This window comes from Bos indicus x Bos taurus, chromosome 7 (assembly GCF_003369695.1).
Source record: "Bos indicus x Bos taurus breed Angus x Brahman F1 hybrid chromosome 7, Bos_hybrid_MaternalHap_v2.0, whole genome shotgun sequence".
Classification (NCBI taxonomy): domain Eukaryota; kingdom Metazoa; phylum Chordata; class Mammalia; order Artiodactyla; family Bovidae; genus Bos; species Bos indicus x Bos taurus.
The window spans coordinates 56,685,765-56,710,212 of record NC_040082.1 but is presented as its reverse complement, the minus strand read 5'-3'; the positions used below and the strand labels follow the sequence as shown (position 1 = coordinate 56,710,212).

The following is a 24,448-nucleotide window of genomic DNA, read 5'->3' as shown; positions in this document are numbered from 1 at the left end:
ACCTCAGTTCTCTTGTTTTTATTTCCAGAAAATTCCATTTCTCCCATAAAAAGAAAAAAAAAAAAAAAACTTGAAAGGTATTTTTTTTTTTTTAAATCAAAGAAAAGTTGAATAAAGAAAAAAATCTGTCAAACACCAGCTTTAGGAAACTGTTAATTCCATCTAATTCATGTTGAGCCTAATTCAGGTAAGTCAATTCCTCTCTTTTTGAGGAGAGGTCTGAGGTCTGTTAGAATTCCTGGGAGGCATGTCTGGGGAAACTTCGGGACATATCTCAAAGTGTCGTTTTTTTTTCAGAGTATATGTCCATCAGTCAGCCTATGCTGTGAAAAGGTCCCTTCTATTCAGAACTGGTGATTTGGCCACTTCTTACCTAGTTTCTGGATGCTTTGAATACTAAGGATTTGGAGACGGGCAGCACCTAGTCAGTGATTTTTATAAGAGGGACTTTGGGACCTCAAGAGTGAGTGGCACAAAATTCAGGAGGTGAATGCTCTTGTTTTCTAGAGCTTTCTCTACCCTCAGGCCTGTCTGACTGTTTTTTTTTTGTTTTTTTTAATGATTTTATTTATTTATTTTTATTTTTCACTGCACTGGGTCTTCACTGCTTTTCTTGAGCTTTCTCCAGTTGCAGTGAGTGGGAACTTCTTCTTCATTGTGGTTTGAAGGCTCCTCATTATGGTGGCTTCTCACTGTAGAGCACAGGCTCTAGAGTGAGGGCTCAGTAGTTGCGGTACACAGGCTTAGTTTCTCCACAGCATGTGGGATCTTCCTGGACCAGGACTTGAACCCATGTCTCCTGCATTGGTAGGTGGATTCCTATGTACTGTACCACCAGGGAAGTCCTGTCTGACTGTTTAGATGGCCTAGTTAGTATGTGCAAGCAAAGGATTTCAATTAATAAAAGTGTCCAGGAAACCTAAACTTGATTTTTGTCTCCTCTATTCTATGTCTTGGCTTGCATAGTTTTTGTTTTTCCCTTCTCTGGGACTGATTCTTAAGGCTGTACTGCTTGGTAATACCTGTTTATATTGATACAGGAAGGAAGGAAGTGGTTAGATTCGTTTCTTTATTTAACCTTTTATCCTCAGAGAAGATGGAAAAGTGGAGGACCAGAAGCTTAGATAACCTATCTGCTTTCATAGGTTTACATCAGTTGAAGTTTGAAAGGTCACTTTGACTCTGCCACACTGTCCTTCTGCTACTCTTCCTACCATTCAGTCACCACTTTACAGATCCATGTATCCAGAATGAAAAGTTACACCAAATGAAAAGTTACATGCTTCTACTTCATTTCCAGCATTATGGTGGACAGTGGATGACAGAGATTTAGTAGTAATAACAATAAATCAGTAAAGTTATATATGGACCATTGTCTTTATGAATGCATATCCAGCTTGGTAGACAGACACCTTTTGCAGGATTGTACAAATAAATGTAGGCTTGTACTCATACTGCATACTCTGATGGAGAGGTTAAGGAAGGCATCAACCTAGGTGGAGGGGTCAGAGAGGCTTTTTTACAGGAGATGATACTTGAAGGGGAAGACCTGAGAATTTGGAGTCACATGGGCCAAAGGGCTCCCAGGAGTGAAACACAGCTTGTGCAAAGGCTGAGGAGAAAGTGTGGTTAATTGGATTCTCTGAGAGGAAGCCAGTGTGTTTGGGATGCTGAGACCTGGGGGAGGGCCATGAGACAAAGCTGGAGCCAGACCATGCAGAGCTGTGTGGGCCATATTAGGGGCCAGGATTATGCTTCTAAGAGCAGCTGGGTGCCATTGAATGATTTTAGGCAGAAAGGTGATGTGGTCTGGTTTTGTCAAGGTCATGGGGGCTGCAGGGTTGAGGGGAAGGGTTGAGGGCAGATTGGAGGGAGCCAGAGGAGGTGTGAGCCAAGGAGACCAGTTGGGAGGGCCTTGCAGCTGTCCTGGTAACAGATGGGTCCAGGACCAGGGTGGTGTGGTGAAGGCAGAGAGAACTAGATAAAATTAAGATGACATTAGGCGGAAAAACTGAGGTGAATACTTTGGATGTGGGAGATAAGAAAGAAGGGAAGTGCTAAGGGTTAAGTTCATGATTTTATTGTAGCTTTCACTCTTTACCGTCACCTACATGCTTCTTCTTCTTCTTCTTCTTTTTTTTTAAAGGCCAAGGAAAGCTTCATATGAGGTAACATGAGGTAACATGAAGTACCAAAAGCTTCAGAACAGGGCATTGAATGTTATGCTAAAATCCATGTGTATACCTGACCCACCAGCCTCCTCCTTTTAAACAATTTGACTGATCTTTAAAATATATTGCTGTTTTAAGCCCATTGTAGTAAAGCAGTCAGTTCCTGAATCTAACGTGTTTCCCTTTTCTCAGAGTTCATACCCTGGGCATGGTAAGCAGAGACCAAATAGTCTGCTAGACATCCTCCTCCTGCTTTGGCCCTAAGAATCTCCAGGTTGACTGAGAGTCAAGCTGCCTGTCCCATGTCCTTCTGTTCCCCATAAAACTTCGAGAAAATAGCTTTGTGTGACCCTGGCCCTTAACTTCCTCTAAAAACAGACAAATAATGCTTCAAAAGTTGACATGACAGTTAAGAGGATGACCCTTTTCTAACTTGGCAGGTCAGCCTGGGTGTTTGTGTGAGCTCTGTGAATATTCATTATCTGACAACTGTTTGGCCTGCCCTTTGCGTAAACCTGGGCAGAGCTGAACTCATGGCTGAGAGAGGAAGGTAAACCAGTCCAGGCCTTAGCTGCCAGACGGTGAGTGTCTGGCCCAGGAGGTACCGCCCCTGCAACAACTCATTGCCAGTCAAATTAAGGGAATAATGCAAGCCTAGTAGATATTTAATGAGAGATTATTTCTGGAGATTATAAGGATACAGCAATTGCAAATAAATCCCTGACCTTTTCTGAGCCTGGGCTCAGTAAAAGAGCTGAATCACCTGCTTGAAGGGATTAAGGACAGCCGCTTCCATCTGGCGGGCTGCTCAGACTTTTTCTGTTATTAGCAAACTCTGCTCAGTGGTGATGGTGTTCTAAACCTAATAGTGGGAACTGGATTTTCCAAATAGGAGATCTCAATTAACTTAGCTTATGTATCTGCTGGACAGTGATCAGGACTAATGATCTGATTATGGATTCACTGTAGTCCCTGTCACATCAGTGGTACTCAGTACATGTTAAATAGGAAAGAAATTGTTCATCATCAGTAACCTAATCACGATGTCAGCAGGAAACTCAGACTGGTGAGAATAGAATTCAAACCTGTGTATTTGTCTGTGTGTGTGTGTGCGCGCGCGTGCGCGCGCGAACCAGAGATAGAAAGATACAGGGAAGTGCCAGGGTAGGGGGTAGTGTAATAATTTATACCAGTTACAGTTTAGAGATTTACAACAGTGATAGTTGAAGTGTTTTTCATGAGTTCCTTATTAGGACTGTTGTTTGATATTAATTCCATTTCTTAACACAGTTTTGTTTATGGAACTGTAGTAATTATCATCAGTATACAGCTTGAACACATTAGAGGCTTATAGTGTTACCTTGAACTCTTAGCATTTGACTTGGTAATATATGAATCTGTTATATGCATTTGAACTTAGACAACTAATAAATACTAATACTGTTATATGTGTAATGCCTTTATGTGTAACATCTGTGTAAGATTTATTTCATGAAAAGGGTTTTGCTGGTATAAAATGAATTGCAGAACCTCTAATTTTGGGAAAACCAAAGAAGGAATATTTACTCAGAGATTTTGGGTGAGGGGCATTTTTCTTTGCCATTTTCCAAAAGACATAAGTGCAATTAGTGTGGGTTAGTGGAATTTAGTTTTTTTCTGAATATACTTGGGGGATAGCATTGTATTCTTTTCCATTAGCTATTACCTACTTAGAGAAGGAGCCAACTTCCCACAGTTCCATGGGAAAAGGTCAAGGCCTGATTTGTCTCTGCAGGGTTATATCTAGCTCTGTCCATATTTCTTCCCGTAGTTGGGCTAGTGGCTTTATGAGCATGTATCTTCTGGCCACTGGGGTCATCACTGTCCGCTGCCACGTTATTTCTAATTTTAACCATGTTCTTGGGGTAGGGAAGCAAAGTAGTCTTTGTCCAGAACAGAAGTTCCTCAATGCCTAGAACACGACCATGTTCACAAACCTAACCTTAAAATTTCCGAATTTGGAATCCATCTCAGCAACTCCCCAGAGCACTGTCCACAACTTCCGTTCTTTTTCTCCCAAACTTCCTTGACTATCATCCCTGTGCAAGAATCCTCCTAACCACCTCTCAAAAGGAGAACCGAAAGGCTTCAACTGACTATTGAATCATGTTATGGACATTTAGGAAGCATCCTTGGGTATAGAAAATAATTCCCCCTCTGACAAATACTTGCCAGTAGGCTCTATTCTGACTACTGTATAAAGGAATGAACATTCTCCCCTGCACATGAAAAGGTGCCCAGCACCACTAGTCATTAGGGAAATGCAAGTAAAAACCACAGTGAGATACCATTTCATATCCAGAATGGCAGTAATTAAGAAGACAATAACAAATGTTGGTAAGGCCCTGGAGAACTTGGAACTTTCATATGTCACTGGTGGGAATGTGAAGTGGTTCAGCACTTTTAGAAAGCAGTTTGGCATTTCTTCAAAAAGTTAAGCATAGAGTTACCATATAACCTAGCACTTCTAACCTTGGGCACATAATGAACAGAAATGAAAATATATGTTCACACAAAGATTTGTACACCAGTGTGTTCCTAGTAGCATTATTCATTATAGTCAAAAAGCAGAAATGGTAACTGATGAATGGATAAATGAAATGTGGTATATCCAGGCAATGAAATGTTATTTAGTCATAAAATGGAGTAAAGTGTATTGATGCTGCATTGTAGAAAAATCATTGTAGAAAAAGCATTAAACTAGGTGAAAGAAACTAAATACAAAAGACCACATATTATATTATTGCTTGTACATGAAATGTCCAGAATAGGCAAATCTATAGAAACAGAAGATAGATTTCTGGTTTCTAGGAGCTGAGGGAAGAGAGAAATAGAGAGTTACTGTTAATGTGTATAAGGTTTTTCATGGGAGTATTGAAAATGTTATGTAGAGAATGGTGATTGGTTCATGACTTTGAAATATACTAGAAATTGAATTGTAAAACTTACAAATGAATTGTAAGTTTTAAATGAGTGAACACTACAGTATGTGAATTATATCTTAGTGAGTTATCATTTTTAAAAAAATCTTGCTTTGATTCCAGTAGATATTTAGACTATGTATTATGGTTTGTCATAAAATTTGAGAAAACTCAATGGTATGAGTTGAGCTTCATTTGGAAGAATGGTCCTTTTCTGAGTCAGAAAGCTATATACAACACAATGTGCAGAGTAAACACTCGGTTCATACTAGAAGAAACAAGGGCTTGAATTAATAGACTGTAGCTTTAAGAGAATAAGAACAATGATTTGTATAGCAGGTGCTCTCCAGGAAGAAAAACATCATTTCCCCCCCTTCTCTGGTACTTTATTTACTATCCTAGAGATAGTAAGTATGTTTAATAATAAGTACCACAAAATGATATGTACACATGTAAGAGCTAAAGCTGGTTCTCTTTGGGAAGAGAAGTTTGGGGAAATTACTGTTCCTTTCTGGTTTGATTTGGGGAATTTTCAGTAATTTTTAAAGGATTTTTTTTTTCTTCATTGGACCTATATTCAACCATATACATTAAAAATTGGAGAGATTCCATTTGGATGAGATCCAAGATGAGTTCAAGTTCTGCTCAGTTCTCATATTTTACAAGTGTATTTCTTGCCCTGGGATGATGACAAATCATTTATAAATATTCACTTTCCTTCTTCCTTCCATTCCCTTCTCCACTCAGATCACTGGTTTGTATAACATCTTGTCCTGATATCCAAAGGAGGTCAAAGATTCTTAAAGATTACCATGCACATCTTATCATTGGGTAATCAGAGCATGGGAATGAATTTTGTTGGGTTTTCAGCCCTGTTGCCAGGTTGGCAGTTGGTTCTGCATTGTGGGAAAGTTGGTGCTACTTGTCATTTATTTTCTGAGTGACAAGAGGGTGTTTTGGAGCAAATGGAGAACCTGTCACTGCCTGCTGGTTTACCGCATAGAGGGTGGGTCTTCCACGTTAGTGCTTTTCCCTTAGATACCTTCTTTGTCCTTGGCTGTTTTAATTTCCCCCCAGTCAGTTTTCCTTTTTTTCCCTTTTTCTAGTCATCTGAGCAGACTTTTATTCTTCCTTTTAACTCAGAGTCACTTTTTTTTTTAATTTTTATTTTTCAGAGTCACTTTTTTTTCTTTTAATTAATTTTATTCTATTCTCAAACTTTACATAATTGTATTAGTTCTGCCAAACATCAAAATGAATCCACCACGGGTATACATGTGTTCCCCATCCTGAACCCCCCTCCCTCCTCCCTCCCCACACCATCCCTCTGGGTCGTCCCAGTGCACCAGCCCCAAGCATCCAGTATCGTGCATTGAACCTGGACTGGCATCTCGTTTCATACATGATATTTTACATGTTAGTCACTTTTAAGGCAGTTAAAGTTGTAATGGCTCTGGAGTGAGTCTCCCACATATTAGCTTTGCAGCTTTGGTCAAGATAGTTAGCTTTGCCAAATCTGTTTCTTGTGTAATTTGGGGCTCATGATAGTACCAACCTAGAGGACTTGCTGGGATTAAACAAGGTGAGCTCTGTGAAGTACTTACTGACATTTATTGAGCATTTAATTTATGCTTTTTGAAGGAGACCAGCACACAGTTAGTCCTAAAGCTCCTGACAATAGCAAAACAAGTTAAAGTTTGCCTGGTTACTCCTTCAGCAAAGTACTCATCACTCTGTGCTGTGTTTCTTCTGCTGTTAATAGATGATAACCTTGCAGAGAGTTACCATGAGAATTAAATGAGATAATATGTGCAAAGCACTTTGAACTGTACCTGGCATATGGTAAGCTCTCCGTGAATGCTAGCAGTTTTAAATCTTGAATCATTCCTGTACTTTCAGTGGAAAAAAAGAAAAGAATCCTTAGCAACACCATGGGACTGAGTCATGCTGGGTTGGTCAAGCCCTGTTCCGGGGTTGGTATGTGTGCGGCCAGCAACTTGACTGCCTTCTTCTTCCTCTTTCAGCTGCACAGTTGGACAGCATTGGCTTCAGCATCATCAAGAAATGCATCCATGCTGTGGAAACCAGAGGTAAAATAGTTTAGCAGATGGCATTGTTCTTGGCAAAGGTCACACATCTGGTGAGGTGGCAGACCTGCGACCTGCTGTTTCCCAATCTCTAGTGACTCATTAACTCTCCAAATGCCACTGGCAGTGTGTTTCCACAGCTTGTGTTGTTCTGAAGCACAAGGGCTCTCAGCTGATTTGATTCATTTGGTGGCATTAACCTTTTCAGCTAATCAGAAGACTGTTTTAAATACATGCATATCAAATACATAGCATTATAAGGAATCTAGTTACTGATGTGTGGTAGTCACTCAGTCATGTCTGACTCTTTGTGGACCTATGGACTGTAGCCCACCAGGCTTCTCTGTCCAATGAATTCTCCAGGCAAGAATACTGGAGTGGGTTGTCATTCCCCTCTCCAGCAGATCTTCCCAACCCAGGGATCAAACCCAGGTCTCCCACATTGCAGGCAGATTCTTTACCATCTGAGCCACCAGGGAAGCTACTAAGGTTACTGAAATTCAGTTAAAATACTAAAAACCATGGTTGTGATATAATAATATATGTGATTCTTTGTTTACACATCAGGTTCCGGCAGTGGGTCTGATAGCTAGCATAATTCAGAAATAGTGATATTTCAAGATGTCAGTGACAGTTGTAACATGTTAGGAAAATATCTTTGGTTTGCAACCAAGTTGCATGTACTGCTAAAGCTGTGATTTGTTGCTTATATTGTAGTGGAAGAAAATGTTTAATTTCAGTTATAGGTTAGTGGAAATAAAGTTGTGATTGTTTTCCTAAGTTGATAGACACCCTGAATTCTCTAGTGAGCCTCCTGGGCTTGTGGACTCCAGATTAGGAATCCTGCCCAGGGCACTATCTAGGTAGGGAGAAAGGGTCAGGCCCCTGGTTTCCTGCAGTGGTGCTGAAGTCACACATTGACCTTTCCTGGGTCCATTGGGCAGCACTTTGAGGTCACAGAAGCTGATTCGTCAGTGGTCTCTGTCCCAGAGGAGATAGCTGCAGAGGAGATTCCTTCATTCTGGCAGTTTCAAGCTTTGAGTACGTTGTCTGTTATATTCCCGAGGAAAGCTGAATGTTGTCTTTCCACTGGATTTGATTTGAACCATTGTCAAAGATGGGAATCTTATTGATTTTCCAACCTCTCAACCCTCCAGCCCTTTTGCTGAGGAAGTTCTGTCTTCTAAAACAGGATCCTTGACTCTTACAAGTTTAGAAATACAAGTATTTTATTAAAGGCTATGAAGCATTGAGTAGAGGGGTAGGAAAAAAAAAAAAAACAACAACAACTAACTAACCATATAAACTTCTACTCCTGTGCATCTAGTCCAATTCTTTCCAAAGTAATCATTATAATGTGTGCTATTTTTTTTTAAGTTTGCTTATTTCTGCTATACCTTCCTTTAATAAAGAGTTGCAAAGATGTGTAAAACATAGCCAGATAATATAAAATAGAAGAAGGTGAGATTTCTCTAAATTGATCTTGAGGAAATAAGGTCATGGGCCAGGTTGAGTCATAAAGATGTTTATATAGTAGTGTTAAGGTAAGAAACAAAACAAAAAACAGAAATTGGCCAAATGTCTCAAAAATTGGTTAAACCAAGAATGTGCTACATCCTTGCAGTAAAACACTCTGAATCACTAAAAATGCAGTAGAAATATATTTATTGAAACCTAAGGTTTTTATTAATGTATATTACATGAAAAATGCAAGTTATGAACCAGCAACCAGCCTGTCCACTCTGAACCCATTCTGGGGACGGCAAGGAGAAGAAGGATCATGCCTGCGTGGGCAACTTGTGTTGTGAGTGGCAGTTTCTGCTGTCCTTTGCTGTCTTCCTTGGATTTGTCTATTTTCCATAACTGCACTTTTGACACATTTAAAGTGTGTTACTAAGGTAATTTTTCAATAGGTGTTTTGATTTGCTTGTCATTTTAAAGGAATGAGAAATAAGAGGTACAGGGTTCAGTTCAGTTCAGTCGCTCAGTCATGTCTGACTCTTTGTGACCCCATGGACTGCAGCACGCCAGGATTAACAAGGGTAAAAGTATAAAAATGGAGCCAAAAGTGAGCTCCCCTCCCCACCATGATGAAGTTCAAGTTCCTGCAGAGGTGGGCCAGCCTCTTTGTCTCTCAGTTTTCGGCCGCCAAAACTGAGAGCAACATCTCCTAATCATATAAACTCCTTCATAGTCTGTGTGATGACTGCAAACCCACAGCTCAATAGGGTGACTTTTTCTGATGTAAAATCAGAAACTATGTGCAGTGATTAGCAGAGGAAGAAGAGGGTCACCAATTGGTTTGATCTTTTAGCCTCCATCTCCTCATCCCCACCCCCTCTAAAATGAGAATGAATGTGGTATATTTTAACATCTAAAGAAGTTTTAACACAAAGAGGAAACAAGGACAGTGTGCGTTAAATGCCATTTTCGCATAAATGCTTGGGAGCAAGTGGGTTATGTCCCTACTGCGGTGCATGTATGTACACTCCACCACCATTGGTGGTGACCAGAGGTAAGTGAACAGACCTCTCATACATGCTGAGGTTTGCCAATCATCCACTAGGAGCTGGAAGTTTGTGAAGCTCTAGGAAAGCACGGAGATAAAAGGAGTGGAGACACTACAGAAACGATAAGCCCTTCAAGCCACCACATCACTGAATAATGGCTCTGCTACTCAGTAACTTGAGGCCCATCCCTCAGGAGACCCAGGGTCTCCTAGCCCATGAACCATGCAGGATAATGTACATGCTTTTATAATCCATTTGAGCTGTAAAATCTTACCATTCTGGACTACTTCTTTTATTAGTTACATTTCTATAAAGGCCTTGTTAAAAACACTGCAGAGTCAGCCTTTTCCCAAATTTCTTCCAGGAAATTTTGTTTTGGTCCCAAAGTAGTGGCCCTGATGAATACTCTATTCATTCGGTCCTGTATTGTAGACTTACCGAGGTACTGGGGATATAGTGCTGAAGAAGATAGACTCACTGTACTTAAAGTTTACGTGATAATTGTGGGGGGAAAGCAAACAAGAAGTTGAATAATAAAGATGATTTCAGATACTGTTGACTACTATAAAGAAAAGAAAACTGGTTAAGGCAGCGGCAAATAGTATTGGTCGTGGGATGTTTTTGATCAAAGAAATTGCATGTAAGCTGAGACCTTAGTGGTGAAAAGATCTGGGAGAAGAATGCTCCAGGTAGAGGGAATCCTGTGCAGAGGTTGTGGTTTGGGGGCATGAGCTTTGCATGTTGGAGTTACAGGAAGGCACACATGGCTGGAGGAGCATAAAGGTGTTTGATAAAGCAGTCAGAGGCGGGCTGTGCTCAACTGCGTAGGGCCTTACAGGCCATGGTCAATTTTGATTGTGATCCAAATGCAGTGGGAAGTCATTGGAAGATTTTAAGAAAAGAGATGATTTGAACTGACTGACACTTTGGAAAGCTCCTTTTGGGTACTAAGTGGAGGATGGCCATCAGGGGAATAAGCAGCAGCAGAAGACCAGTTGAGAAATGTCAGATATAATGGGCTTGGGACCAGCAGGAAAAAAGTCATTTCACCATGTCATTCCACTTGGTCTGGATGTAAAGGATGCAGTGGTGATCTAATCCTTGCAGTTAAATGAACAAAGTACTGAGGCTGGGTAATTTTGGTTCTTTGTTTGGGTGTTTGAAGGTGAACCCCTTCTAGTCTATTTGCATGTTTCCTTGGGTTCAATAAAGGTGGTCAACTTTTTTCTTTATAAAGAAATTTGCACCACAGATGAATGACTTGTCTAATTTCTCAGCCTTAGCTGATAACATTGTTTAAAATATAAAATGCCCCAACACCTCAGTGTTTGTATTCTGTATGCAAAAATAGATTATAAAGTGTTTACCCTTGTCTGTAGTGTGAACTTATTTTATCGTTTCATTTTTGTCTTTTTAAATGAAAAAACTGGTTAAATATGACATATGGAGGCGTGTATATTTCACATCTTTCAAAACTCTTCAGATGCTACCTTGGTTTTGTGCCCCTGTAATGACTGAACTAACATGAGGGCTGAAGTGTGCAGCACACCCATGAAATCCTAGACAGCTGTACCAAATCCCACTCCTTCGCTAAGAGCAGAGCTGAGTGACAGGGAATTTTAATTAGAGAAGCTTTTAGAAGTCCTGAGAAAATGAAAAAAGTGCATTTGGCTGGGTTGGCCTGACTGGTGTTCTGACGTGCCTCTAATTAAATCTTCACTGTTTCTCTTCTCAGGGATCAATGAGCAAGGGCTCTACCGAATTGTGGGGGTCAATTCCAGAGTGCAGAAGCTGCTGAGCGTCTTGATGGGTGAGTGCAGGGGCTCTGCCAGGCAGTTCCCAAGGGTTGAAGGGGGAGCCTCCTGAGAAGGAATTCCCAGATATCAACTGCCCTACTCACCAGCGGTCATGGCCGCAGGCATTACTGGAGGAGATACTGAGTGGAACTAGACAAACGAAAAATGGCAGGTTCACAGTGGCACACCCTCTCTGTCTGTAGAGTTGGTTGCCACCAGTCCAAGTGGCGCTCCACTGCGCATGCGACTGCCGCACCCTACTCTGTCTTTAATAGCTCATGACACTCCCTTTGTCCTCTTTGAAGACCAGCATTTCATGGGGCACACCCATTTTCCCCAAGAAAGCTCATCCTTCTAGCCTGCAGAGAACTTCAGATCTCATGTTCCCAGTGACTGAGAAGGTGTCATCCTGTGACTTCCAGATAAATGTATAGAAGCAAAGAAGTCTGATCCTCTTTGCTTCTAGACTTCCACCTAGTCTCTGTCATTTGAGCAGCAGAACCTCCTTTGCAGCTGGCTGGTATAAATATAAAACCACTATCTCTAAATGTGCAGCATTTGAATCAAAAAGCCCTGAGCCAATGAGCCAAATTTGCCTAGGCTGCAGATTTCCTGTATTTTTAGATATGAATGCAGGCAGCCTCGGTGAGTCACATGGCTCTAAATGGCAAACGGATCAGATTTCACAGATTGGTGGCTCTTACACCTCCCCATGGAAGTCCAGCCATGCACTGTTAGAGATAGACTTGCTCAGGGTCCACGCTCAGTGTTTTGGGCTGGGACACTTCTCTTTGTTAGTACTTGTTATTTCATTTTGCCATCCCAGTTTCTGAAAATAATTTTTATGTGTAAAGAAAACTCTTCTTTCATATTTATCAGGAAAATTCTCTTTTCTTCTCACCTCTTTTAAGCAAAACTCTAATGTATGATAGCTGCTGTGAGATCTTTTGTTGGAAACTATGATTGTTTGTGAGGTACTCTTGCACTGAGAATCTAATTTTTGGTTCAGATTTGAGATATAGCTAGTGTTTTTGTGTTTTTTTTTTTTTAAACTAGACTTTTTATTTTGAGATAATTGTAGATTCACGTGCAGTTACAAGACATAAAATAGAGCGATCCTGGGTACTTTAACCCACTTTAATAGTAGATTATAATACAGTATCACAGCCAAGATATTGATGTGATCAAGATACAGAACAGGTCAGTCACCACAAGCATCCATTTTATGGCTGCCCTCATCTGCCTCACCTCCCACCTCACCCCCATCCTTAACTCCTGGCAACCACTAATCTGTTCTCTGTTTCTGTGATTGTTGTCATTTGTTGTCATTTTGAAGAAGGTGTTAGTCACTCAGTCGTATCCAACTCTTTGCATTCCCATGGACCATAGCCTGCCAGGCTCCTCTGTCCATGGGATTCTCCAGGCAAGAATACTGGAGTGGGTAGCCATTCCCTTCTCCAGGGGATCTTCCAGACCCAGGCCTCCTGCATTGCCGGAAGATTCTTTACTGTCTGAGCCACCAGGGAGGCCCAAAAAATAAGAATGAAGGTGTCATTTCAAGGATTTTATTTAAATGGAATCATATACTGTTTGACCTTTGGGATTGGGTTTTTTCCAGTCAGCAAAATTCCTTTGAGATTTGTTCAAGTTGTCTTGTGTATGAAGAGTTCTTTTCTTTTGCTGAGTAATATTCCATGGTGTAGATGCACCTGAGTTTGTTAGCCAGTCATCCGATGAAGGATGACTGGATTGTTTCTACTCTGGGGGTGAACAAAACAGCTGTAAACACTGTACAGGTTTTTGTACAGTGTATAAAATGGCAAAGTAATGAAGATTAACTTGTTTCTGTAGGATAAATGCCCAAGAGTGCAGTTGCTGGATTGTACAGTAATACGGTTGATTTTTGAAAAGTTCTAATGTAAGAAAGAATGAAGAGTCTAACAGGTATCTATCCTTAGTCTTTCATTTCCAGTCAGAGCTGCATACATTTGTGGAGTGTCTGCTCTCTGAAGGAGATGGTCAGGTGCTAGAGGTGAAACTTTGTAGAGTCATTCCTTGTTCACAGAGTATCCAGTTAGGGGGCAGTTATGCTTGCTTATGAAAGTTGTTATGTAAGATATGGTGCTGGTGCCCAGTGGGAGCTGGGTCTGAAGGTCTGAGTAGTGGAGGGGGAACAGAAGTATAATTCAGATTCAGGAAATGTTACGAACCAAGAGTATTCATTTCATTATTATTATTTTAATATCTGAAAATACTTAAGACTGGAATAGGAGAATTAAAGCTGGAAATCTGAGATAGCCCCTTTGATTGAGGAACTTGAATATTGTTCTGAGTTCAGGGGCTTTTTTTTCTCTGTAGGAAGTAAGATGCTATTAAATTTTCAAAGTAGTGGAGTTGTTTGTGTGAGTACTCTTTTTACACAAAAGTGTCAAGAAGACAGTTCAGAATAGGCATTTATTTGCTCACATTACTGGTGAGTTCAAGATGGCAGAAGCATGGCATGGTCTGGTGGCTCAACATTTGTTGCAGCCTTTCCCATTTCTTTTTTCTGGTGTCTGATTATCTGTGAGCCCTTGTCTTCCTATATTCTCTGCTGTATTCTCTGCAGGAAGGTTCATAGATAAACCAGCCTCAGTGGTCCTTGGAACTTGCATCAGTGAGTGGAGAGTGTCTTTCTTGATCTTCTTGACAGAAGGTCCCAAGGATGGACTTTGATCCATATGGGGCCATCTGTGTGATTCATTTCACAGTCTTCAGGCCAGTTGCATGACCTACAGCAGATAGATCCCAATGGCCTGGATCCTTTGCGTGTCTCTGATCCCACACCACCTCTGGGAGGTTGGTGGGTGTGCAGGGGTGGGGTGGGAAGGGGGTTGGTCCATAGACTCTTGGGGACTGAGCAGGATTATTAATAGAATGATGGGAGAGTGCCTACTGGAATAATACGTCTGGGTGATTTTTTTAAAAAGTATATGGTCAACATAGATGTAACTTGATCAGATGCTAGTTTTAGGCAAATAATGCTGGCAGCAATGTGGAGCATGCATGTGATCTTGGAAACACATGGAGGAATAAGACAGTTGGGATAGATTAGGCAGAGCATGCACGATCAACTGCTGAACCAGAGAGCTGCTCTGAGGTCAGGAAGAAAGCACAGCCTCAAAAGGACTGGAGAAAGAGAATCAACAGGACCTTGTAACCAACTAAATACACGGGAGTCAAAGGGGCAGAGAGATTTCAGAGGCAGCAGATGATTGTGTAAGATGACACTAATGAAAAGAAATACGACATTTTAGACGGGGTTGCTAATTTAAAAGAGAACCAACCATCTTAGCTCACGTGTGCTAAGCAAAGAGTGGTATGAAAAGATCTTGTTTTTATCACTTCACTTAGTGACCTTTGAACAAGATATTTGTCCTGCTCGCTTTGTCAGTTTTCCTAGGGACAGACAAAATAATCATGAACATCTGAGAAATGTCATGAGAAACTAATAACCAACAGCTGAAAGTCACAAGGCCAGCTGTCTTTGCCAGGAGGACATTACAGATAGACTGGATTCCAGACTGAGGTTCAACCAGAGCTGAGAGGTGACCACAGTACAAGATCTAATCAAAAGTGTTGAGAAAGATATCTGGGATTCTCACTGTCAATTAAGTTGAACAGTTTGGCTCTTGGAACTGAGGGATCACCCATTAGGCCAGAGAAATTCCAGACCTGAAGGCAGGGCCGTGTCTGTCTTCATCAGCTCTTCATACTTGTACTAGACTGGGTTAGCCAAGAGTGTAAAAAAATATAATTCATACTCCAAAACCTCTCCCTGACATGGCTGGGCTGAGTATGAACCATTCAGTCACTATTCCTTCATTCTGTATTCACTGGATGCTGTATTATGTACCAGGTACTAAGATTTGGATTATTGGTCAGAGTCTCTCAAAGTGGAAGAGTGCATTTTTATTATTGAAAATGAGAGTTAGAATTAAGCAAAACCAGAAGCTTCCTTTGATTGCTTCAAGTTGGGGGATGTTAGGTAGGAGGAGGAATAGAAGAGCCAGACTTTGAAAACACTGTATTTTGCAGAATCACGTTTCTTAAGAATGCCTGCCAGAATTTCTCATAGCATATGCTTTGTGGCCTTCTGCTAGTGTCATCCCAAGAGCTGCCCTTGATCCATGTCTTTGAAGAGCGTCAAGAGGAAGAAGATTTACAGCTGCTTAGAAATAGAGTGGCTTCCATGTGTGTACTGTTGGGTTTTTTTCTCCCCCTGAATGTTAAGTGAAGGTAAATCTTTCTAAAGTTAGACTCAGCATTTAAAAAATATAGATAGCTCTGTCTATGCATGTTCAGTATATGTCTGTCTCTTCATGTACAGATTTTAAATACTTTTTTCTGATTAAAAGTCATAGTAGCAAAGAAGAAATAAAAGTCTTTCAGACTATAATCTTTATTGACTATTTTATCATATTACTGTCACCTTTTAAATGTAGTGTTCCATCATATAACAAAAAATGCTAAGAAATCACATGGTGCATATATGTTGTTTTTTAGCAATCTTCTTTCACATAACAGTATAATGTCTGTTTTCTGTTACATTCTTCTAAAGTATAGTGGGGTTTTTTTGGTCACGTATTGTATAGATGTACTATAATATTTTAATTAGCCTCCTCTTCTCAGATCTGTAGGTTACTTTCAGTTCTTCATGATTCTAGAAAGTGCTCAGGTGATCATCCCCACAGAAGCAGGATAGCATAGGTTATGAGCATGCCTTTTGGAGTTGAGCAAGTTATAATTAAACTGCTTGTCCATTTGACTTTGCACAAATTATTTAAGCCCATCTAGTCTTCTGTCTCATTATCTGTAATAATAGCCTCTGCCTCTGTAATAAAGAGAGGATTAAATAAAAGATGCCTGTGGGTTGCTGAGTCCAAAGTCTCTACATGTTAGTCAATAAATGCTAGCTGTTGTTATTTTAAATTTTATATACATATTTAATTATTTCCTTAGAGTTTAAGATGTTGAATTTCTGGGTCAAGGTATGTACATGTTTTTAAGGCCTTTAATTGATATTCCCAAACTTGCTGTCAGAGTATCCTTTACTACACACCATTCTCTGTTACTTTTTTGCATATAAATTATAAGTATTTAAAAAAATATTCTGGGTGAGATTGGCCTTTTTTTTCTAGGTTTCTTGCTGATATTTATTCTTTTATGAATTGCCTATTTGTGTTGTCAGCCAGTTTTCTATGGATGTATTCATCTTTTAATTTTAAGACATTCTTATATATGGAAGCTATATTACCAATATTTTCTTTCAGATTATAATTTATTTTGAACTTTATATGGGTACTTTTGTTTTTGTTTTGTCTTATGAATATTCATAATATTTTTATGAAGTCCTAGTCTTTTTCATAGATGGATCGTGCCTAAAAGACCTTCCCCATTCTAGGACTGCAAAAATTTTGTTTTCCTTAAAATCCATGTGAAATATATCCATGAAGAATGAAAACTAACCCTCCTTTTCCTCAAATACTTATGCAATTGACAAGTAACCATATGTCAATGAGGAGGAAAATTTTCCCTTTCTGTTATTTTATTTTTTAAACATGTTTTTTTTGATGTGAACCTTGTTTGAAGTCTTTATTATATTTGTTATAATATTGCTTCTGTTTGATATGTGTTTTGTTTTTTTTGGCTGAGAGGCATGTGGGATCTTAGGCCCCTGACCAGGAATCAGACCCACACACCCTTAATCACTTAAGTCTTAACCACTGGACTGCCAAGGAAGTCCCTCCATTGCTTTAAATATCACCATTTAGTCCTTCTCTTATACATACTGGGGTCCAGTGAAGGAGTTTTCACACATGGTTTTCTAAAGAAAAGCAAATTCTCTAAGAAAAGCAAATTCTCTTTCTGTTTGTTAATATTAAGAATTCTTCAATTCTTAATATTTTAAAAACATAAATTATCTTCATTTTTCATCTTTCTAATGTTGCTTTCTGTCTTGATTCTTTGCATCATAAGCAAACATTCTAAAATTTGCACCCCATATCCATGCCATTTGTTTTAATTTCTTTGGGGCTGTTTTTTTTTTTTTGCTATTTATAATGCATGTTTTAATTTGTTAATTGAATTATCAGTGTTTTTACTGACTTATTTTAGCTCTTTTCATTTCTACCTTTCTGCCTTCTACATTTCACCTTTATTATTTCAATGTGTCTTTTTTTTGCTTTGATGTCTTATTTCACAGCATCCATATTTTTCTGAATTTTATTTATAATGTAGAACAGATGCTTTCTGAAATGTTTTTGAGTGCTTTGGTTTCTGTGTTTTATGTGAACAAGTATTTTATCAGCTTTTTAATCTTCTTTTTAAATCCACCTGAACACAGAGTGGTTATAAACCTTTGCAGTTGAATTCATTGTGAGTAGACTCTCCTTATTCTGCTGCTGTTTTCATGATTCCTATTAGAACCATCCTGTCACATGAAATTAGAGCACTATTATACATGATTCCATCCACGTTTCTGGTACTCTGAAATTTTTCATTTAGTGTGGACCTACCTGTACTCATGAAAAGGTTTCTCCTGGTTCTGGTTGGTCGTGGTTGTGAGTGAAGTGGAGTTACTTCCTGGTTAATCTGAAGTATGCTGTGGTTATTCATTTGTCATTCTCATATTTGTTCTAGAACTTTCCCCTCCTGAATTCACTTCCTTTTGTATAAGCAGACACACCTCCACTTCTGTCACAGTCTCATCTCACTGCCTGGATTGCAGTCTCGACACTGAGCTGTGCTGTGGTGGGATGGGTGCAGCGCAGCGTGGCCCCCCTCCCTGGGGTAGTGTGGGCTGTACCTCAGAGCGGGCAGAAAGCAGTCACCCATCACATAGTTCCCCAAGGTGGGTCTTCCTCTGGGCTTCTCCTGAACTCTGCCTGGTGGATGATCCTCTAGGGACAAGTAGAATGTTGATTGTGAGCCTTATTTTCTGTGCTGTTGAAACTTTCTGTCCCTGTGTGTGTGTGTGTGTGTGTGTGTGTGTGTGTGTGTCTTTATAGTTTCTCACAGTGATGTTGAGGGAATGCAAGTTTAGTGTTGCTCTTTTTTTTCTTCTTATCCTGTAACTTTATCCTGTTTTGTCTTTTGGGTTTTGTTTTTTTTTTAACTAATATTTAAGGTTAGTGCTACAGAGAACACATGGAAGGTTTGAATTGCTATGCTTTAAAGCACCAGGTCACAGTAGCGTGCCTCACTCTCTGAACTCTGATCCAACCATGAACCATCCTTCTGACTCCTCTGGGGCCTTTTTTCTGTGCCTTTCCTTTCTCACACCCTTCACAGAGTATCATAAATAAAAGCAAGCAAAGCTTCTTTCTGAAGAAATGCTGAAGTAATAGATATGCTTATGACAACTTCTAAGATGTAAAGGCTTGCAGAAACGGCCCCAAATCTTTGAAGACTAGCAGAGAAGAAGCCCTGACATTGTGCACTTCCAATTTTACTTAACAGTAAAGGAGAGCAGACAAATGCTGACCAGAACTGGGAGCTAGTATACTGATTGGATGGAGGATTGACCCATCTGAGAGCTAGTAAGGGCACTATTCACCACAGTCCCAAGTTCCTAGAGAACGGAGGCCACAGATGGACACTCCCCTTCTTCTCTGCTCCACCCACCGTCACCTTTGCTTACAGGGATGCTTCAGGCAGGTTCTTCTAAGACAGAGACATGAGACAGCAACAGCATTTGGGTCTTAGAACAGATGTGGCTATAGATATTCTGGATTCTTAAGCACTAGATATGGAAAATGATTAAAGTTTTTAAGAGGTACAGCTTTTATAATCAGAAAATAATTTGATAAACAGATTTGCTTATCAAGTTGCTAAGCATCGAATCTAGTCTTGAAAGAATTGCCTATAGGATAAACAGAAAAAAATCTTAATTCTTTAGACTTAAAGGATAGTATTCTTAGCGAAGATAGTATATTTACATAAATATCTTTCTCAAAGATGTAATGGAGAATGAATATTGTGAAAGACTCAAGATTTTAGAAAAAGACAAAAAACAAAATACAACTAATGTTTATATGCAGGAAATTCAAGACTGTATGGTAAGGAATGACATATAGATCAGTGGAACAGGCAAGAGAATCCAGAAATAGGGTCCACATATATATGGTCATTTAATTTGGATAAAGATGTCAAAGTAGTTTAGTGGGGGAAACGACAATCCTTTCAACGAATGGTACTAACGTAATTGGACATCTATATGAGGAAAAAGAAATTCAACCCTTATCTTAAAGTATGTACAGAAATTGACTCAAAATAGGCAAATGATCCTAAACCTAAGAGATAAAACTGTTAAACTTCAAGATTTAGGAGAGAATCTATCTTTGCTATCTTGTTTTAGAAAAGATTTCTTGGCTAGAACACAAAAAGCGGGAACCATGAAAGAAAAATCTGATTAACTGAACCTTATCCTTTTTTAAAAAAATCTGCTCTTTAAAATATATTAGGAAAAAGAAAAGACGAGTTACAGATCAAGGGAAAATATTTGTAAAATATATATCTTAATAATGATTTATAGCCTGAATGTATTAAAAATAACTTGCAATTCAGTTTTTAAAATGGACACAAGATTTAAACAAATAGTTCACCAGAGAAAATATATAGATGACCAAAAAGCACATAAAAAGATGACCAACATCATTAGTCATTAAGGAAAATCAAATTTTAAAAATGAGTTATTTCTACATACCTAATAGAGCTAAAATTTAAAAATTAAACACATGGTTGTATCATGGGTTGACAAATATATGCAGCAACTAGAGTTCTCCTGTTGGCTCCTGCAAATGCAAAGTAGCCCAGCTGTTTTGGAAACCATTTGATAGGTTTGATAAAGTTGAACATATTTACCATATGACCTACTCCTACATATTTTTACCCAGTTCTACCCCTGAGTATTTACTCAGGAGACAAAAAAGTAGTTCATAAGACCCATTGCAAGTATTTATAGCAGCTTTATTCATAACAGTCAAAAATTGAAAACAGCACAAATTCCTTCAACTAGGCAGTGGATATGCCCATAAAATTGAAAACTACTCAGTAATAAAAGGATTGAACTACTTGTATATGCAGGAACATGGTGAATTTCATGAGTATTATGCCATGGAAAGGGGTTGCCAGGGGCTGGAGATGGAGGGAGGGGAGTGACTGTGGAGAAAGAGGCACAAGAGAGTTTGGAGAGGGTGTGAGGAAAATGACTTATATCTTGATTGTGGCAGTGGTTACATGAATATATATATTTGTCAAAAATCATGGAACTGTATACTTTAAAAAGGTGAGTTATACTTCAGTAAATTTGACTTTAAAACACACATGCAAGAGAGGATTCTCAATTTTCCTGCTCAGACAGAAATGCAAATTAAAGTAGATGACCTGTTTTTCTTTAACCTATCAGAGTGACTAAGATCAAATTGTTTGATTATTCATTGTTGTCAAGGAATTGAGGGAGTCACACTCATTCTTAAATGTAATGGTATAACCTCTGAGAGGTAGTTGAACAGTATCTTTCAAAATTAAAAATGCACTTTCTTTTTGACTCAGAAATTCCACTTAGAGGAATTTTTTCTGTAGGTAAGATAATCTACAAGGGAACAGTGGTTTATATCATTGTTTACCATAGCAAAATCTAGGGAACAACCTGAATCTCTTTGAATGGGGGCGTTAAGTATGGTACAGTGAAGTACTGTGAGTTAGATACATTTGTCTACTAATAGCAAACTATTTCTTAAGATATTATGAAATGAAAATAGCAGTGCACAGAATGGCATCTAGAGGGTGCTTCCATTTGTGGTTTTAGAAAGCTGTACATAGTCACTTAACTGCTTGTTCATGTACACACTGCTAGAGATCACATACACATGCACAAAGCTGGTATTTTGTTTTTAATTAATTTATTTATTTTAATTGGGAGATAATTTCTTTATAATATTGTGCTGTTTTTTTGCCATACATCGACATGAATCACCCACGGGTGCACATGTGTCCCCCCAACCTGAACCCCCCTCCCACCTCCCTCCCCATCCCATCCCTCTGTGTTGTCCCAGAGCACTGACTTTGAGTGCCCTGCTACATGCATTGAACTTACACTGGTCATCTGTTTTACATATGGTAATATACATGTTTCAGTGCTATTCTCTCAAATCATCCCACCTTCGCCTTCTCCCACATAGTCCAAAAGTCTGTTCTTTACATTTGTGTCTCTTTTGCTGCCTTGATTGTAGGATCGTCATTACCCTGTCTAAATTCCATATACATGCGTTAATATACTGTATTGGCAGAGAAGGCAATGGCACCCCACTCCAGTACTCTTGCTTGGAAAATCTATGGACAGAGGAGCCTGGTGGGCTGCAGTCCATGGGGTCGCTAAGAGTCGGACACGACTGAGCGACTTCACTTTCATGCATTGGAGCGACTTCACTCTCTCTTTCATGCATTGGAGAAGGAAATGGCAACCCACTCCAGTATTCTTGCCTGGAGAATCCCAGGGACAGCGGAGCCTGGTGGGCTGCCGTTTATGGGGTTGCACAGAGTTGAACACGACTGAAGCGACTTAGCATTAGCCTTAGCATACTGTGTTGGTGACAAAACTGGTATTGAGTCACCTCTAGCAGGGGAAGTTTTGCTTTTGATGTATATGTATTTGTTTTGTGTGTGTGTGTGTGTGTGTGTTTTTTTTTTACCCCATGCGTGTATTACCTTCACAGTTAAAGAGAAAATATTTTAATATGCATACATTATAATGTAGCGTTAGGAGATTAGTCATGTATTGGTGACTTTCCTAATCCCTTCACCCAGAAGATCCCTAGTAACTTTGTCAACAGCACAACAGTGGATCACTGGATCTTCTGTGATCCAGTATGACATTTCTAAGACCATTCCCCCCTTGTAACCATCACTTCCAACCCATATCTCCTACTTTTCTGAATTCATGCAGGGAGTAGGTTGAAGAGGAAATGCCTCTACCTATGTGATACCTTTCTGTACATTGGACTGCTCCTCTAGCTTAGGTCAGTGTTACTAAGTCCACAATCAGCAAGTGACCTGGTGGAAAGAAATGTGCTGAGTTATGAAGGAAATTGTCAATTATGTCTCTGTATCATATGCAGGTGCTGCCAGAAAGCTTCTGTAAGTGAGGGGCGCTTTGGTAGGGAGGGGTATCAGTTCTTTCTGAAAATGGGGTAGTTTGGGAGGCTGTATTCAATTTAGTTTGGACATTAAATGAATTAAAATGAACGTACTCAAGTTATGAACTTTGCCTCATCAGTGCTATAAAAAGCCCTTTAGCCTGGCTGTAATTTGACTCTCCTCTCTGTAATGTTACACAATATTCCTATGGTTACAGAGCCCGAATAAGTGGAAGCTAATCATTAGTTTGCTAAATGTGGTTCATGGAACAGTTCACAACTCCCAGACCTGCCAACTGCTGCTTATTTAGTGTCATGTTCACTGTTCTTGGGTAGAAGTTGGTTTGTTCCTCAGAAAAATGTACAGTAACGTTTGTCTTGCCTCCAAGAACCATGCACTGTGGCAGCTTTCCATGTGTCTTGGGGATGGGGAGGGAGGAAGGTCATGGTAAGCAAAGTTGTTTGGTACCTACACTTCCACAGGAAGAAACTAACCGTTAAGGGAGTGTAAGATGGCAAAGCCAGAAAAGAATTAATGTTATGCCATTCGGAGCCAAACATTTACTGAACCAGGGCCCTGTCAGAACACAGTGAGAGCAGTAGATACCAACTGGATTTGTGCCCTTACTTGGGGATTAGGGCCTAAATCCTTAAGCCACTCATGATTTTTGACCTCTTCTTACTAGGATGAAAGTAAATGGAAAATGTGTCATGCCCACCTGTGGACTCATTTCCAGCTGCAAGGCTGTGGGTCCTGCAGGAGGATCCTCTTTTCTTCTGAGACTGTCCAGAAAGAGAGAGTCTGGTTGCTGTCTCCATTTACCTGCTACAGCATTTAGACCTCTTTGGATTGTAAAGAACAGAGAACCTGACCTTAACTGGCTTAAGCAAAAAGGGACTTTTTTGGCTCATTTGATTAAAAAGGCATGGTGATCTACAGGGGCTCAAACCATGTCATCCAGACTCTCAGCCTTTCCCCGTGGCTTTGTCTGTCAGACTGTACTCTCAGGCTCCACGTGGTGGCATTCAGAGCAGCAGTATCATCCCCCAGGTGCACAGCGAGTGCCTTTTCTTCTTTCCTAGAGAAGTCCTGGACTTCATGCTGACTGGCCTGGCTTAGGTCTTGGACCATCCCTGAACCAGTCCCCGGGTTCAGAGACATCTCATCCTCTCCCCACCCCCCAACCTGGAAGACTGGGGCCTCACCTGAGCATGGGGAGTAGGTGTAAGAAAAGGGTAGCAGCCCAGCTAAAAATGAACTGAACTGCTGTGCAGAAAGAAATGGCAATGGGAGCTGGGAGGCAAATTGCTAGAAGTTGGATTGTCCATTCAATGCACTGAGAGACTGTGCTTCTGACTTCTTGCCAGCGAGAATCCAGGTTTCTGCTGGTTTATGAAACAGTTCATGTTTCCCAGCCTCTGCCTCTCTTGCCTGCCTGTGTGTTGCTCAGAAAGACTACAAGAATTATCTCTTCTTTTACAGTATACATTTATCTGAAATACACAGATTTGTTTGGAAGTATACACAGAAGAAACGAAGAAATGATCAGGAGTTGATATAATTATGGTGTTTTGTTTTGTTTTTTTTCCCACATCTTGGTTTAGGGCAATTTAAAATATATAAGTAATGGAATCAAGTCATAGTTTAAAAAAAAAACACACAATTCTGCCACTCTCCAACCACGCTTTTCTTTTTACAATATTTCCTTTCAGCTTTCATTCATTTGAGTTTCTCACAAAACTTTAA

At 39.8% G+C, this 24,448-nt stretch overlaps 1 protein-coding gene across 4 annotated transcripts in view; it reads left to right on the top strand.

Annotated features, from left to right (window-relative positions):
• ARHGAP26 (Rho GTPase activating protein 26) overlaps positions 1-24,448 on the top strand; it is a 473,410-nt gene that overhangs the window by 283,584 nt on the left and 165,378 nt on the right. For all 4 annotated transcript variants that reach the window (XM_027546098.1, XM_027546101.1, XM_027546099.1 and 1 more), the window contains exons 13-14: positions 7,156-7,221; positions 11,464-11,538. In XM_027546098.1, the coding sequence (XP_027401899.1) occupies positions 7,156-7,221; positions 11,464-11,538 (141 nt within the window). The remainder of the gene's footprint in view (positions 1-7,155; positions 7,222-11,463; positions 11,539-24,448) is intronic.